The sequence below is a fragment of the Chamaea fasciata genome, unplaced genomic scaffold (assembly GCF_029207755.1).
Source record: "Chamaea fasciata isolate MVZ Bird 193981 ecotype frontalis unplaced genomic scaffold, bChaFas1.0.hap1 SCAF_2, whole genome shotgun sequence".
NCBI lineage: Eukaryota > Metazoa > Chordata > Aves > Passeriformes > Sylviidae > Chamaea > Chamaea fasciata.
In genome coordinates, this window is record NW_027094087.1 from 66,607,571 (window position 1) to 66,626,219 (window position 18,649).

The 18,649-nt window shown below is 37.8% G+C and overlaps 1 protein-coding gene across 3 annotated transcripts in view; it reads left to right on the forward strand.

Annotated features, from left to right (window-relative positions):
* LMO7 (LIM domain 7) overlaps positions 1-18,649 on the forward strand; it is a 131,540-nt gene that overhangs the window by 26,228 nt on the left and 86,663 nt on the right. For all 3 annotated transcript variants that reach the window (XM_066176300.1, XM_066176298.1, XM_066176299.1), the window contains exons 2-3: positions 8,832-8,902; positions 12,069-12,138. In XM_066176300.1, coding sequence (XP_066032397.1) covers positions 8,832-8,902; positions 12,069-12,138 — 141 coding nt within the window. The remainder of the gene's footprint in view (positions 1-8,831; positions 8,903-12,068; positions 12,139-18,649) is intronic.

The window sequence follows — 18,649 nt, forward strand, 5'->3', positions numbered from 1 at the left end:
AAGAGATAACTGTAATCTGGGGCAGAAGCATGCTCTGCTCTTGGCCATTTCATCTGGTATCACTGTATGTCTCTGCCACTTATATAAATAATCTCAACAGGGACCTGCTTGCAAAGAGTTTTAGCATGTTTTCCTTTATCACCATAGGCAAAGATATTGCTTTCTTTAAGGTCCTTCCTGTAAAAACAGACGCCAGTGGATTGAGAGCCTGTATTGAAATTTGTAGCATAGACTTCAACCTGAAACTATAATTGTAGTAAAACTGAACTTAGGAAATATAAATATCCAAAGGCTTTTCATAGTTTGAATTTATCTTTTGTTCTAAATGAACAGTAACAAAAATTTAGAAATTCAATTACAGTGAAATGGAGGCATTATTTAAAATACTAAATAGAAAAGATTAAAATGTTAGACAAACATTATTTTATTACATATACAGCAAAAAAGTCAAAGCTGATATTTGCTCTAGTCCTTTTTTTATGTTTTCCCTAGACAAATATGATTTTTATTATCATAACATTTTATCTGTTAATATTGCAAGTAATCCCTTTATTTGCATTGAAGCTTTTAAAAACAATTTTATTTTTTCTTGTTTCCCTGAAAGAAAACTGCTGCACTTGTGACAGGCTGTTTTTTCCTCCTTTAACAAAAGAAATTATACAGACACATTATGGATAGAGGCTTTTAGGGCAGAATTTATTATTATTGCTGTTTGAACTTGAAGTTATTTGTGAGGGCAAGTGACTCCCTATCTCATCAGTCACATGCTGCCTGGCTACCAGGGTGCTGCATCACTGGATCTTTTGTTGTGCTAAATCCTCTCAAGAATCTGCACAAAATCTGGATGTTGTCCTTTTCTTATCTCCAGCATGCTGTGGCTCCAGCCCTTCTCTGATGCTTGGACCCATTGTTTCAGTTGATATACTTATTTTTGGGGAGGGGGAGAGGTGGTGGGATGTGTGAGGGAGTTACATGGAGATGGGGTTGGGTTTTTTGTATATATATTTAGTATTATATTGAAGCACAAGTAGCCTGGATGATGGCAGGACACTTCATAAATGCAGACCCTTCACATGGGCATGAGGAGGACAGTGGGAATATGGAGGCTCTGCTGCAATTTCAGGGCAGCAGGAAGATTGTGGCTTTCTCCTGTGACTGGACTGCTCAGCCAGCCATACAAAGCCTTGTTCATCTTAAGTCTTCTCCAAAGTCCTCTTTTCTAAGCTGTGTTGTTGCTGACACTCTTCTAGTATTTTTGTTTCAGCATCTGGAGGGAGATATTGATAACATTCTGATTCTGTCCAGGACAAGCTTTTTTATGGCCCTGGTGGACACTACACAGGATGTAGTTATGCATGTATTCATTTTTTCAGCTGCAACAGCTACAAATGGATTTGTCGCTTGATTGCTTAGCGCCCAACTTGGAAAGGTGTTAACAGCTTGAGGTCAGATAGGAACCAGTGCAGTGCTGAACATGTAGATGTTTCAGAAAAAAGAATAAGAAATGGTGTATGGAGTGACTGACTTTTACAATGGGCAAGTTCAAAATCTGGCTAGTATGAGAGCGGATATATTATAAAACATGGTCATTAAAAGATGTCTAAGTAGTGAAACTGGAATTTCTCCTTGTAATTTCGTCTGTTATCTCAGTTGATGACTTTGCTGAAAACCATTCCATCATAATTCTTGTTCCCTGAGTATGTTTAACTATTTTCTCTGACAGAAAGAAGCACTGAAGTCTAGTACCACCACTGTTTTACTGTAAATTAGTTGAAAAAAACAACTTTTAATAAAAAAGGTTTTTAAATACTTATGGAATTCAGTGCTTGTTTTTTGCTTATTTCAGGAGTGAGCAGAATGTTTGGATGTTTTTTTCTTCATGATTGCTTTATCCTTTTCTGTTTAATAAGGAGCATTTATGGTTAGGGGGCCCAATGCCACCATTCTTTTACCACAAACTACTAAATTGGTATTGAAAAATTTTAAATTTCAACTGGAAAATTTTAAAATACTAATATTAATATTCTGTTGTCTTAGGAAGGTGAATAAATACACACTTTTATTTAACTGAAATTAGTTGTAAATGCAAATGAAAAAGTGAATGTGTGATTAAAGTTGAAATCAGCATGCATCACTTAAAGTGGCAGCTTTAGAGCTTGTGTGCATTTAAATGGTGTTTACAGAATTAATAGTTTCCCAAGAAATCAGATGTAGCTACATAATTAAAAATAAAATGACAGTGACTTGTTCTTTTCAGAGATGTCTAGTCATCCAGATTTCACTTTGCATTGGCAAGATGTGCTTTGCTGGAACATCTACCTCCATCTAGTTGGTGCTGTCCATATCTGCACATACAGTAACACTGTTTTGTCACATAAAGCAATGTATGGTGGTTTTCCTAGTTTGACACCTATCAGTACAGTCATCAGGATAAACAACAGTAGACTTATTCATCTTGTTTTCCCTTGTGGGATGATCTTGTTTGTGGGGGGAAAAGCGTGGCTGAGTTGATTGATCACAAATGTCTATCCCTGCTCTCACTGCAGCATTGTTTCACCAAACCAGGTGTTCTGTGAACCATTGGAAGGAAAACTTTTTGCTTTCATCCTTCAGATTGTGTTTCTACATGTGGTTTGACAGAAAAGCTGAAAAGAGCCGAGTATAAGCATCTGATGAGCAGAGATCTGTGCTTTTCACACCTACTACACCAGTAGTCTTTTCCCTTCTTGCTCACCCCTTATTGTTTTTCTTCATCTTTTGTGAGAATGTAGCCAAATGTTATTTCAGGAGTCTTGGTATGTTTGTCCAGAAGGCATACCACAATAAGACCCCATCATTATGTTGATGATAGAAAATAACAGTTGAAGGCTTTTTTTTTCAATAATGAACCACTTCCTTTTATAAATATCTGTTCTGGTTTGCTATCAAAGGCAGTTGGAGCTGAAGACTGAAAAATCTCTACATTCTCTGAAATGTAATAATGCCTAGGGATTTGAGGCATGGGGTTAAACAGGGGAGTACAGCCATAGAGAGTGAATTATTCCAATTGGAAAACATTACTGTTGTGGAGATAAAAAGGAACATTCACATGGTCCAGCATATGTGGTCAATGGCAAAAATATTCATCTCCTTCCCCCTACTTACTTTTGCTGTCCGGTTAGATTACGCATTTATTTGTAGATATTTTTCTTAATCCAGCCATCCTAGTTCTTTTTCTTAATGGAATCATGGCCTGTCATGGATATTAACTGTGAGGTGTGTCAAGAGTCTTGCTCTTGACTCTTGTGCAGTTGTTAGGTTGGGCAGTGTCATTATTTCATTGCTGGAGAGCTGACTGGGAGAGCCTTTGTGGGTACCAGCTTCTTGAGCACTTGTTGACTGACCCCTCAGGATTTTTTGGACTGTGAATTAAGCTGTTGATCAGAAGGGAAGATAGCAGCAAATGCCAGTAGTATTTTCCAGTGGATGGGAGCTGTGAATGCCCACTCTTTCTCTACATTTTCCTGGGGCTCAAAATTCAGAGACAGATCCTGCTGGCCTCAAAAATGAGATACTCTTTTCTACTGTTGACCTTGAAAAATCTAGTCATTGCTATGGTTGGGCTGTTTGCTGCAATGTCAACGTTTTCTACCCAAATGGCTGATTTTGAATTTGTGTTCAAGACTGTGTACAGCAACCCTCTAAATATGGTTCCTACCACCCTATGCCCTTTGGGAGGGATTTGGACAAAGCAAATTACTACAGGAGAAAATTGAGGCAATGTTATGGGATTTTTTTTTTTTGGGCTTTTTTAAAAAAAGGGGGAGGAGATCAAAAAAATTGGGAGGAGAAGACTGGATGGGAAGACTGCAAATGCCAGACAGCACAAGCTATTTACTTCAAAGCATAATGACAGCATTTTCTGGTAGCTACCACACATGCCATTCAAAGACAAGCTCATGTGCTGCATGGCATTTTAATGGAATTGCAGATAGCTATAAAAAGGGGAGGTAGGACTTTGGGTAGTGCATCTGAATGCAGGAGAGGGGGAAAAAATCCTTACTGCCTTTTTTTACTTCTTCTTTGGATGTTGCTCTTCTTTTGTGATGGACGTGAAAAATTTGTCAAGCTGAGGTATCACATGTTTTGACAATTGGATACAAAATGCAGTGGACTCAAAATACTACTTGAAAATATGCTGTGAATCTACTTCCAGACCTGGTCACGCTGTACAGATGCCAGCACACTGGGAGTTGCCTGCATGCTTGCTTGTTGGCTGGGCTGTAGCCTATGTATCTCTTTATGCATCTTGCAGGAGCAGTACCATTCTGTTTTGCATGAAGGTAATTATAAACAAAGGAGTACTGTAAATGGAGGAATACAGTGCTAAGGTTATTTAAAGATGGAGCCATTTACCATGTAGTCTGATCCAGATTTTTGGTAATGGGTAGGGAGAAGAAAGGCCATTGGAAAGGTAGGCATTCAGACATCCATATGTATGTGGGGTGATCTCCTCAGGCAGGCATTGTGACAGGAACTGGCAGGTGTAGCCAAAATTCTGTACTGGGGATGGCACCATTGCATCACTGTTGCATCACTACCCCAGTTCCCTGCAGAAGACAGCCAGTCCTCTCTTCAGCATGCAAAATTTGTCTTTTCATGCTGCAGGCCGTGCTGGGTACATGAAATTGATAAATCAGTGTTGATCTGATTAATTGCCCTCTGAGTAATTGTTTGCCCCATGAGATCCTGGCATAAGCCTGCCTTCAGGCAGTTGCTACCGTGTGTGGTTCAGTATCATGAATCTTCCTTCCATCCCAAACCTACATCCTTCTCTCAGGGAGCTGTGTGCTTCAAGCTGATGCAAGCAGCGTTTCTCTCAAGTTGAGGCACAGGGACCTTGCATGGTTTGAGGTGGTGTAGTCTAAAGGCTGCGTTGCAGAGAAGCTCTGAATGAGGTGTGGAGAGCAGGCTGGATGGTAAATGCCTGTGCCAAGGCATCACTGAGATTACAGGCTGGGTGTGGTACAGCACTTGTCTCTGGGCAGCTAACACTGTTGTGATGGAGAACTGGTCACCCAGCATGCCTGGGTATGTGGTATGATTCTTGCATTGGGTGGGGAGAGTATAAATTGCCTGTTTCCATCACAACAAAGTTAAATTGAGAAACCTACCAGTCCCCTGGCTTTGAGTTTCATGTGGTGGTAAACATCGACGGGCCTGTGGTAGAGCTGCCTTTTGCTAAAGCCATTCAAACCTGTGTAAACCATGAAAATAACTTGATATGAACTCCCTTAGAGTTGGGGTTTTTTTAATTAACACTGAAAAAATCTTTCAACTTTGGATAGATTGTAAGGCAAAGAAGCCCTACCTTATGATCAGCTGCATTTGGCCTCCAGTATAGCAAGCCAAAGAAATGTGCTCAATGTTTGTGTACTTAGGCTTATGATCAGCATATTCTGTGCTATGTGCTTTTTGTTTAGCCTGTGATGATTTTGATGTCATGCCACGCTCAGAATGGTTCATCTTTGGTTATTTCTTCTTGATTTTTCTCCTCCTACAGGAATCACAGCAAACCTGAAAATAAACTAGCCCTCTGTAAGCATTTGTAAAATGTCTAAATTTAAATAAAGACTTGATTTGCATACTGTTTGAAGAAAATTGGTTGGACCTGGCAATTGCAAATTGCCAGAGTATTAGGGGACGCTGTCTTTCAAAAACAAAATTAAACAATTTTATAGCAGCAATTAAATTTGATTTTATGATATAGTCTTTAATTGTGCCATTGCTCTCATTCTATCAAAAAAGCAGTGATAGAAGCACAATATATTCAACTGAATGGAGGAGAGAAAAGTGACATACAATTTGGAAAGGGATATTGTTCAAAGATGGATCAAAATGACTCTTGTAAGGTATTTTCTTTATTATTTGGTGGCTCACATGGCTAAATGGTTGAAAAATTGTCCAAAATCAATTATGCCTATTACATAAGTGTACCACACCCAGTATAGGCAGTCTTCATGAACAAACAGTGACTCAGAAATCGTAGACATAGTTTGAAGATGTAATATCTTAGGGTGGGATTCACTTTGTCTTACTTAGGTTGTTAAAAGCCAGGGAACTCTGAGCCAGTCTGTGTCTTTGCATTTTTTTTAATGATACCTGGTTCCTAGGTAGGCCATCATAGTTACAGCTGCGCTTGAAGCTCTGCACTGGGTATAAGCCAGATGAAAGTCCATAATGAGAAAAGTCTTCAGTCTCTACAAAGCAGATTTTAAAATGGAGCACTTACTTTTGTGGCATCAACAAATTCAAGTTGTTGTGCAACTTGGAAAACGTTTTGTTTTCAAGCACTTTTCAAGTGTTAAATTGTTTCTTGAGAATACCTTCTAATTACTTAATTATTAGTTATCCTTTGAAAGTCAATATTATTGAAACCTAGCTTGGCAGAACCAATGCTTTTATTTTAATACCAACAAACCAAGTAGCTGTCAAAATCAGTGGGTCACGAGGTCGGTCTGACAGCTCCATCCTGTATGGCAAATCAGTGTTACTACTGCAGCAGCTGCACAAATAACTTAGTCAAAATGCTTCCAATGTAATGTCTTCTAATGTGATTTTAACAGATCTGCAAGTCTAATGGAGGCATTTAGAGCCTTGTACTCGAACTGGACTCTTTCTGTTCAAGAAAACAGGATTATGCACTGCACCATGGCCTTCTTGTGTTCTGGAGGGGCTATTCAGAAGTTTAACTTGTCTTCAGTTCTTCAGTGGCACATGTTCATTGTCTCCCTCTAAATGCTTCTTGAGGAGTGTGGGTCTTTGCTACATGCTGCAATTCTAGGACTTTTTTTTTTGGGATGGGCCCAACTCTTGTTGAAGGAAACACCTCGTCATCTATTGCATGCATGACTTACCAGAAAACACTCTATAAAACCAAATATTTCAACTGTGTAGTTCTATAGATTTCAGTGACAACTCCAAAATAAGAACAATTTTAGGATTCTTAAGAGCTGATTAGAGTTTGAAACAGCGGTAAAGCTAGACTCCAGTCCTACAGCCCTTATTACAGTACAGTTCTAATGTATGACATGCAAATGTCTAATTTCTAACTTGCAGAACGAAGGGCATAATTTTAAACTCGGTATTCCTATTCCTCATATTCCCTATAACCTAGGGAACATAAATATTTATTTTTAAAGTTTCAGTGCTGTTATGTTACATTGGCTAGCTTCCTCAAAATCATTATCACTAAATATTCATGTTTGGAAACAAAATACCGTACCATATGTGAGATAAGGGTAATTTTCAGATCGTGTTTTTAAGTGATTATTGACAATTATATTTCTGAGATACAACTTCTAGTTTTCTGTAGGAACAGGCTGTTGTTATATGAATACTGTCTAAAGTGTAGCTCTCCTCAGCGAATCACTATCATCCTTTCTTTCCCTGAATTTTGAAATTTTACTTATCTTGAGTTGGTGTGCCATCATTAATTTCCTGTCACTATTTGTTGCATTTTAGAAAAAAACCCCTTAAACCCAAAAGAGTATTTTTGTAATATCTAATTTTCTTCTCAATAGGAAGATTGAACTTATAGCATTTGAATTAAAATAAAACATATGTTAAAGCAAATTAATTAATTCATAGGATTTCTGGTGTTAGTGTGCATCCCTCTTGGAATTTAGAAAAAAATGATAGCATGATAATGTAATAATTTAACAGATCCTAAAAGAGCTTCATCTTCTCTTTTGCTCTTTTTACCAAGCACAACTCATTTTTTTCTTTCAGTACTAATTTCCTTAATTACTGTGGTAACCAGTAGGTTTGCTCTGGATGCATGCAGATTCCACAGCACTTTTAATTGTGTGCCTGAAGTCCTGCACAGGATTGAGGACAGTCGGGATCCCTGAAGGGCAGTTCATAATTAGCTGGTGCCTGAACATGATGACCTCTAAGCTCAAATAAATACAATTCCTAGTACTTGATTTCTGTTCCCAACTGGCATAAAACCTCTCTTTTGGACTGATGGCAGGATAATATGTCCTTTTTTTGACTTGCATGTGGGTTATTAATCTGTGTGTTTAGAAGAAATCAGCCAAATTTGGTCCCTGCAGGGAATGTAGGCACAGAGGGGGATCTAGTAGTGCCTCCAAGTGAGTATAGGCTTGAGCAAATGCTTTGTCTTTTTGGGTTTTGAGGTCTTTTTTGAAAACTACTCTGCTGAAAACTTGTAGTCAATTCTTTTGGGTTGGGGTATCTTAAGTCCTTTATAAGACATTGTTCTTGTTTCACTGCTTTTTCACTCTGAGTATATAAAGGAGTCCCATTAGTATAGTCCTGCCCCTTGCCAAGGAATGGGAATTGATGTGCACGTGGTAATGCAGACTTGGAGCACTTCTTTAGTCACACTGCCTTAGGTGCAAGTGGCATGAAAAAAACACCAGTGTTAAAATACTTTGTGCTAGATATCATGGGTATACACACTGTAACATGAAGTAGGAGATAAAAGACTTTCTCTATCTTTTGCATTTCTGTTTGAAATTTCTTTTATGCTTTTCAATGTGACTGGTATTGCTTTAGAAAATAAGTATTCCCACAGAATTTAGCTGAAGATTGACTTACACAAGAGTAAACTATTTTAAGATGTTGGATCTGACTTCTTTTGAGGCGTAAAGAACTGGCTTTTAAATACTTGCTTCTTTGAAATTAATGTAAGAAAAGAATAGTATGAGTGTTAAGTTAGGGTTTGTTGGTTTGTTTTTGATATTTTTTTAATTACTACTAAGATTCTCTTGCTAGTCCTGATTTTGTCTGTGTGGCCAGTTAACTCTCAACTCTTATTCTTTTAGGCAGTTACCAGGCAAAGCTTTGGAACTGAAGACTTTCGAGCAGCTCTAGAAAATGGAATCCTGTTGTGCGAGTGAGTATTGACTTCCCTGTATAAAAACCCTTCAGGTTAACATCAGCTGGCCTCTTTCCTTCCTGGCCTCTGATTTTTTTTAAGTAACAAAAGTATTTTGTAGTAAATAATTTTTAAATTTTTTTTTAATACTTGTTGTTTGTCATGTGAAGTAAAAGCACCTTTTGGACATACTCCTTCCAGATCCACATGTTCTGTGTGCTGTCCCACACATTTCTTTGCGTGATAGTGAGAGGATCATGCTGTTGTTGATTGATTATATTGGTTTTGGTTATAATTCCCAGGATATCTCTGGGCTTTCTCTTCATGTCCTGCAAGCTGGTGTGGCTGTGGCTGGAATCGAAGCACTGTGCTACCTCTGTAGCCACTGTTGTTGTTTGGGTTTGGATTTCTGTCCTCCATCCCCCGCCCTTTAGTGTTGATTCTATAAATGCTGAAACTACCTATTCCTATCACAGAACTTTACACTCAGCTTGTTTTGGAGCACTTTCTGTAAGAAGCTTCCTTGTGCTTATGTACTGTAGGCTTGGCAGTGATGGGACTTGCCTGGTTTCGTTGCTAGACTGAGTCAGAGATGTAAAATGTTCACTCATCAGGACTCATCCTGAGAGTACATATCTGTAATTGGCTTGGTGCTTACTGGAACAGGTTTCCAGGACTGGAAGTGGTGCTAATCCCTTAGTGTTTTAAGGAACAGCAGTTGTAAATGTCATTAGAACCCAGTGCAAGAGAAATCTCATTAGAGAACTGCCTGAGATGCTAAAAAAACCAAACAAAAAACCCCACAAAAACCCAAAATAAACAAAAAAAAACCCCTTCCACAAATCTCAGAGCCACTCTAAAATCAGTTCAGCAAAGCTAGCTTTCAGAAAATATTTATGAAAGTACAATTCTCTGAGCTTCTCTTCCTGTATATAATTTTTACCTGTGAATATTATGGTGTTTTCTCTCCTTCCTTTTGTTTTGCTTTGGACCCTTTGCCCTTCCAGTCTTATCTTGCTAGTTGCTTCTGAAGTTATCTGTGAAATGGGGTGTTATTAATCTTCAATAATATTGCAGAGCTGGATGCTTTATTTTCATTACTTACGAAATTAAATGTTAGTGAGTGTGAATGTGGTAATAAAAATAGTTTATAATTTTAATAAGAAGGCATTTCTTCAGGTATGTGTTTAGTGGGATGGGTATATTGTATTCAGATGTTTAAGAATTGGCCATTAACTGATACATACTAATCTTCTGATATCTTCATTGTTGACACTTACTTGGCAAGACAATGAGGTTCCATCTGCCAAATGCAAATCAGTTAAATTTATCTGTAATTAATAATAATGCAAGAGAAACATCCTGTAATTTCTTCAGCTGAGCAGCTTGCCTTAAGGAGGCATGCAACTTTCTTTAAAGCAAAGGATGCCTTATTATGTGGTACTAAAATAGCTGTTCTCCTGTGTCATAATTTTAAATCTGACATACTTGAAGTCCAAGGAGTGATTTTTATGGAAATTCAGTGGAAACAGGGAAGGGCAGATAGCAAAAATTTTCACATGTCCGATTTTCACCAATGGCAATATAGTGCAACATGTCAAATAATTGAGACAAACTAGAAATTACATTGACCATTTCCTTGGTTCACCTGTGGTGTGGCTAATTTAGGTGGATGTAATATCTCTGTAGATTGTTTATCTGACTTAAAACATAGCAGATGAGGCCTCTACTTGCACCACATATTCCTATAGCACCCAGTCAGTTTGTTTGTCCTACTCAATGACCCAGTGGACACGTTGGTCGAGCGATCAGTAGTTGACAAAATAAAGCCTTTTACATTTTGCCAATTCTAGTGTGCATATACTAGAGAAAGAAATTCATTAAAGTTTTTCTGGTCACTTGCTACTTCTTGTTCTTCAGTAAAATAAATCAAAAATTATGCATTTGAAATATTTAAAAATAAAAGGAGGAATGCAAACTTTCTTTTATTCCACTTTTTTGGGTGGGAAAAGTAATCAAATGTGTCTTGTTTGCTAAATAACTCAGTGTTATTGAAAAATCTCAGGACCTGCAGCTTTTTTTTTTTCTTTTTTTTTTTCTTTTTTTTTTTCTTTTTTTTTTTTTTTCCCCTGCAGGTGTCAAGAAATGTATCCTTCATTCCAGTGTAAAGGAGTAAACTGTTCTTTGTGTTTATTTCCCAAATGCATTTTCTGCTTGAGCAAAGACACTTATTCCCCACACAGAATTTTAAACTCCAGGTCTTGTTTTTGCACTGGTGTGGGTAGATCACAAGGCCTTGCTGATGCTTTGTGTGGGGTAAAGGGTCTGGCCAGACAAGCAGCCACAAGAACTGAGAACAAGTAAAAAAAACTTCTCAAAGGTATAGAAGCAGATGAAGTCTGCAGGGTGTTCTGAGGTCCCTGTTTTCTACTGACCCTGTGGTCCAGTGTGTAATTTGGTGAACCACAATATTTCCCTACCTCCATGACTGAAAACCTGGGTATAAACTTGCAAGGAATCCTATGTCTCATCCTTGCTGCAGGATAAGGTATGCATTTGGGCTTATGTATTCAATAGTGATGTCTTAATCTGTCCTATCTTCTCAGCTTAATTATGATTTTTATGTGAAGAGTAATATCAGGTACAGTATCTTCTGACTGAGATGGAAAATGACTTGTGCATGTAAGTTATATATGCCAAAAATGATTGCTGCACACAGCATACGGGACATGGTAGCATTACGAAAACTGAGTTTATTTCTCACCCTTACAGGAATATTAGTGCTATCACATGGAACTCTGAAAATCAATGTTCTGGTACATTTTTGACATCTGCTCAGAACCTTAATGAGAAGAAAATCTATAAATGGCAAATTTTAATCCAATTAACATCACCACCCATGTAGTAGAAAACAGATCCTTTTCTGCCCACATCTCCTTAGGCGTTTTCTTTTCTTTCTCACTTCGCTGTTCCCAGAAACCTCTTTGTGTGTGACTTGTTTCATTTTTGCTTCTACAATCTGTTCTTGCTTGTCATTTCTTGTGAGTGTTAATAGGTTCAGCTCAAACTTATTCAAATCATGTTAAGTTCGGACTACATGCAAAGTATTTCTTACTAAGCATTGATGCTCATGCTTAAGTACAGTAAATTATTTAACAGAAAATCATATGCCTTTTTTTTTTAGTTTGATTAACAAGATCAAACCTGGAATCATTAAGAAGATCAATTGTCTGCCAACTCCAATAGCTGGCTTGGTAAGTAATGGCATTGAATCTAATATCTGGCATATGAATCAAGTGATCTTTGTTTTTCCGGAATTTTCAAAATTTTAGCTCCATTTTCATTTTTTGTTCAAAATTGTACCATTTCTATATTATCTTAGACCACAAAGGATACCTAATCTGTCATTTGGATCTGTAACTTCAGTCAACCTGTCACTGCTTGAAGCTTTATCATCACCCGATGCATCAAGCTCTGGCTCCTATTCACAAACTTCTGTGGCATTGCTTGTCTCTATTTAAAGGCCACCATTCTATCTTACATTCAGAAGCCACTTCCCATATCCCTTTCTTAGGAAATGGGCAGAGTAGGAAATGTTCTGTGTAGTTAAAGCATTTTTAGAACCTGTTTCACTCCACCCACAGCAAAGCTTCAGTTGCATTAAAATAACTCTGATGATGCAAAGATCTCTCTCCAGGCTTCAGCTGAGGGATTTGCCAATGTTTTGGCTGTAAATCACATTTCTGGGGGTAGAGGTGGGAGATGTATGTCATAATTTTCACAGGAAATGTAAAAGATTTTCTGTATGCTGTTTGGAAAATTTGCTGCCCAGAGACTAGGATAAGTTTTGTAGCCGTTTACCGTCAGAAACCCTTCTGTGGGCAAATGAATTCAAAGAATCCCTTCTTCATCACTTTCACTATGACAACTTTGTTGGTTATTCGTGTCACTTAGCGTGTCAAGGCTGTTTAGTCCTGTTGCAAAAACTATTGATCTCATATTAAAAGATCCAAGGTGAACAGGGACATAAGCATGATTCCTGTCACAAATGGAAGATCCCACCTTATGATAAACATGTAAGCTCATCATTAGGGAAAATTACCTGGTTTCTTAGTAGAAGTAGAATGCAAAACTTCTCTAGATACTTTTATTTATATGTTTTAATGGGATGAGCCAACAAAACATTGGCTTTTGCTGGTCAACCATGTAGATCATTAGAGAATAAGTGTAGGTAACTTGGCTGGAGGTCATGAGATTAGGTTAAATTGCCATAAGTTATTGCACAAGCTGACAATGCATTTCCACATCAAATGAATGTAGAAAGTATTACTTACCTTTGTCCCAGACAAGCTCAGGTATTTAGGGTTGCGAATAAGACTGCTGCACATTCTTTTCCTGTGAGGCATACAAAAAAGAATTCAAATGAAACCAAAATAGTTCTGGGGAGGACAGCACAGTTACTTGATCAGTGGTTTGATTGGCTACATGGCCTCTGAAGTAGCCATTAGATTCAAACCAGAAAACCATAAGCTAGATTTCATTTTTGTGGTGATTTAAGTGTTGTCTTGAATCATAACTCCAAGCACTCTTGTTTTTTTAAGCATTTTTTATTTCCAGATGTAAAGATGCAGAGTATTCATTTGGTATGTAATTTATATCTTACTTGTAGTGTATTATTGTTTCCTGAAGTTGTTTCTGGTTCCTACAAGTCTTCAAAAAGAAAGGAAAGAGGCAGAAAGATGAAAGATTCTTGTAAATCGGGTTTACCCAGGTTTTATTGTTAAAATATGACTTAAAGATAGTTATTGAAAGAGCTGGTGTTTTGTGTTAACCTGTGGAAAAGGTTTTACATAAACGCTTCAGTTTCAGAAGACAATAATTATGAAGACCATATTGGGATGGTTTCAGAAGATGGGGCCTATGGTGACAATAGTGGAAGACTGGTTTTCACAGACTTGAGAGGAACTTTTTCAGTTATACCAACTTTAAAGACCCCAGGTTTCATCTCAGCATGTAAAGCCCAAACTAAAAATTATGAGGATTTGCATTTATGAGAAAGGAGACATTGATAGCTGACGGGCTCAGGATAATGTGGTTGAAATATAGTATTTAGAGACAGAAGCTTACTAGGAAGTTCAGTGGTAGGCTTGCTTGACATGTTCTGGGAATATTTTAATTGCTTATAGGTTGCTTCTCCCACAAATTTGCTTCCAGTATTTTCTGTGTCTTCATAAATGTTACATATACTTCAGTGGCTCTCACTTCTGCTGTCTTCAGTGCCTTTGAGTCTCACACTAATTGCTCCCCAGCAAGCTTTCATGAGATCTAGAAATCACTGTTTCTCTCTCTTTTTCATTTTTTTTAAATCCAGATGGAAATTTTAATATCGGGAGATGGCAGGGTTGTTTTCTAAAACAAAGAGATATGATCATGTTCTTTCTACAGCTTCTTCATGCTCCTCTAGATTCATATCCTGAAATCCATTTCCAAAACATTTTATGCTTTTACTGCCTAATTAGCATCCATTTCTCTCCTGAGTTTTCTGATTCAAAGGAAACAAACCCCCCATGGTTTTGAGAATTTTGTGGCAGTCTGATTATCAGAAGGAAACAAATGCTTTGAAAGACATCTTGTTTCTCTTCCCCCCCCCTCCCCCCACCTCCTTCCCTCCCCTTTGTTTTTCTTCCCCTCCAGGAATTCCTTGAATTTTGGTTTTGTTCCCTAGGGAGTTAATATATTTTATTTCCACATAAATATGTTGTTTAAGCGTTGTGTTCACTTCAACTATTTGACAGGCTTTTCCAGCAGTACAGAAATACAGTGTTGAATAGGTGTCTTCAGTTGAATCTCCAGAAGAGTTTTGTTATCTGGCTTCTTTGAGTTTGTGGTTATTTTGAAAACAAACTGTTTGAGTGAAATAGTAAGTGAAGGCCCATAGCAATAATGAAACATTCCATTCTGTATGGAATATTGTGTGCTGGAATTTGTTTGTATTGAGTTTGTGTGAGGTGCTGCTTTTAATGAAGTCAATGCATTACTGATTTGTTATGTCTTGTTTTCTTTTACTATATCTTACTTATCATAAGATCTAATAGGGAGTTTATATTAGTGGGAAAAATTTACACAACTCAGATTAAGCCTTAGCTTTTACCTTTAGTTTGATTATACGGCTGCCTAGTGATTTTTAGGTGTGGATTGCAGGGGCTCCCATCTAATCATGAGGGAATGGAAAAATAAATGCATCTGTTTTTGAGGACTAAATACTGAAATGAAGCTTGGCATTCAGTTAATGAGAAATGATTAATTGGTACCGGGAAAGTTCAAAAATTTGATTAAGCTTCTCCCCAGTTTGGCATGGCATGGGAAATCTGAGCTGCAGCCTGTCTGGGAGGATTGGTAAGAACTCTTTGGGAAGAAGAGTTGGATCTGGCTATAACTTGGTATCCATACAACAACTTTTTGCTCCAGCCTTACTGCTCCAGTTCTCTCCTGAGGCATGTGGGTGAGATGTAGCCATTGTCTTACGTGCATTTACCTGTTCACCTCAGTTCTAGTTTGGAAAATGGAAGTGCTCGGGGTAAGGCAAGTACCAGAGTGGTTGTAGGGAAGTTGTGGTCAGCACAGGTGACTGCAGAAATGTCCATGCAGCTCTTGTGGTGGTTTCCTGGACAGTGAGGTGTGCCAGCTGCAGGGTGCTAAGTTCTAACTCCAGCAGCAGTTGCAGAAAGTTGCAACTTGCATCAGGTTGATTTTTAACAGCACATCACAGATTTTGGAGCCAGTGCTGTTCCCACAGATTTCCTGGAGAGAGTTAGCTGAGAGGTGGCTGTTGGGATTTTTTTGCTTTAATTTTGACAATTTTTTTAAAGCCACTTAGGACCTTTGCACTATAATATTTTCTGGAAAATTTAAATTTAATTTCTGATTATATTTCAGACTGTCTAAAACACACAGTTCGTATAAAGAGCGGTGCACATTTTTTTCCAGTACAGCAGAGGGGCAAGCAAAGCAGTAGAGAGTAGCAGGTCATGAAGCCCTCAGGCATTTCTGGGGGGTATGGGAAGGGTAACAGAAAGGTCAGAGGATTGTGGAAGCTGAGATTTCATTATGAACAGTAGAAAAAGGGCAGACTGCACTTTCTTACTTTAAAGATACATATTTTCTGGTCCTTATTTGTATGAAACAGAGATGGTGTTTAAAGAAAATTACTCAAAATGATAACTTTCTGGGTTCAGATCCTGCAAAATTATTTTGATTAGAGTTCTTGGGTAGTAGGGGTGGTAAAAATAAAATGAATATTTAACAAAAGCAAACTCAGAGGAAAACTTTTTTTTTTCAAAAAATACAGAGTTTTCAGCTTGAGTCCCAGCATGTGAAGATGGTTTGACTATAACCACATGAGGGGGGAGGATTTTGTGGTTTGACAACATATTTTCCAACAAGGCTTTGCTGAGCAGTTTCAGAGGTCCATCTCTGGTTGCAGCACCACTTTTCCTGAAAAACCTCCTGTTTTCAACTCAGTTGGCTGAACACAGAGAATCATAGACTGGAACGAAAGTCACAAAATGCCATGAGACAGTGAGAAGGTCAATGAGTTATGTATAGTTTATGCAAGCTGAACATATCTGTCAGAATAATACATTGCTTGTTGCTCAGGAGAAATAAGTGTACACTCTTCAGCAAGGCAGAATTTTAGTTAAGGTACGTTTCCAGCTGAGACCAGGTGGTGAAACAAATTCTAAGGTAAGAGCCAGTGTCTCCTTTGGAGAGGGGTAGGAAAAAGGTATGGAAATCTTGCTTATACCAATTTTTGCCTTGCAATATCCCAGTTTGGTCTTCTAAGACCATCTATTTTTGCTTGCAGCTCCTGTGAATAAGGTGGAAGTGCAATGCTTTGTGAAGCTTTTTCCCACATCAGAGACATGAGGGCTGTGATCATACAACAGGGCAGAACAGAAAGCTGTTGGCTTTTTCAGAGCTGCAAATGAAATTACATTAGCACTTTTGTTTCAAGTTAGTCTGTGATTTCAAACAAGGCGAGATGTTGCTGACTCAGACAGTCTTCAGTGTGAGTGCTGAATGAACATGAGCACAAAATGTCATCTTCAGAAAGTTCTTCAGCTTTGGGAAAAGGATTTTTTATGAATTTTTGTTTCCTGTTCACACACACAAAAAGCAGCTCATCTCTAGGCAGTCCCAGGTTTGAAAATGTTTATCTGAAATACTGTAGAGTATGCTTTCTTTTTTCTAGTGGGAAATTAGGGCTCCTTTGCAGTGGAGAGCATCTTGATGTTCCATGCAGATTTTTTCAAATTTGTTTTCCTGATTCAACAGGAAACATATCCTTCTGACAGCTGCTCCTCCAACATCATTGCTTCTCTTCAATGCAATGTAGTGTGACACCATTCTAAAATGTGCTGATTGAATGTATCAAGAGGTGTTAATACCACTTGCACCAAGGCAACCACTGAAACAGTGTTACTTAGGTGTTGTGCATATACCTTCTAAAGCAGGAAAGTAGGGAATAATAAAGGTAAAAAGAGAGAAATATGATAGAAAACTAAACTAAAATGAAAGGGGAGATAAAGAAAGGGGTGGAGAACATAAAAAATAAAAATATCTTTCTGTGCCTTTGTGCCTAATGCTTCACAAACCAGGGAACCGCCCTGGTATTTCCTTATCTTTTGTCATCAAGGAGAGCTGGCCAAAATATCCTTTTCTGTGGGAAAATTTTCTCGACAGGGTGATGGGTTTTTTGGTGATGTGTGTGTTTTGGTTTTTTTTTAAAATTTTTTTTTTACTTGTGTTGCAGAGAAATGGTATGCAGCTGACAGTTTTACTTTATTAAAGGACACTTTCAAAGCAGTTTTTCAGGCTAAGTTCATACTTGTACATCTTAGTTCAGTTGTATGGTTTATTTAGGACTTAGCTACAAACTTCCTTCTGTAGCTTCCTTCTCTAGCTACCCAACCCTAACCCTACTTGGAATCAAATAAGTTGTGTTTTCTGCTTAAATTTAAGAAATCTGATGCTATATGAGAGACTTAATTTGATTTAATTTTTTTTTTCCCAGAGCACTTCCACTTCCAAAGTTCATTCCTTCATGCTGATTTTCTCTTGCTGTTCACTTTCTAGTCTTTAGCATAGCCTTTATATTTTATATTGGTACATACTTTTGTCTTCTTGTATTATATATATATTTTAATAGTTATTTTTTCATCTTAAACTCCTGTTCTGTGAATTTGACTAGTATGGGCTACAATAATAATAATGGTATTTTGTCTGCTATGAGAAATTGATTATAAAGAAACTTCTCTTTTCCATTCCTCATGAAAAATGAGGAAGTGCAAGTACACAAATACATGGAGTAAGTTATAGAAAAGCTGCTGTTGTTTGCTTTGCTTCACTACCAAACACCAGAAAACATAGACTTAAATTTCCTGGTTGTGCAGCAATTAAGTCCAAAAATACTTGTAAGAAATAGCCTCATAAATTTTGGTCAAGATCTGACTAATGAGCTGATAAGCATTTGATGTGCTCTGTTTGTTTTTCTGACCTTTTGTGGGGTTTTTTTTCAGCGACGAGGGAGTAATACTGAGTGAGAGGGAGTAATACTAAGTGATGTGGAGCATTGCTATTTCTTCTGCTATTTCTTTTTGAAGAGTAACAGAACACATCACAGCTAATGTGGTGGCTGAGGGCTCTGCTTTCAGTCCTGCTTCCGTGGCCCTCTCTTGTGGCTGATCTGGGTCATGGGATTTTGAT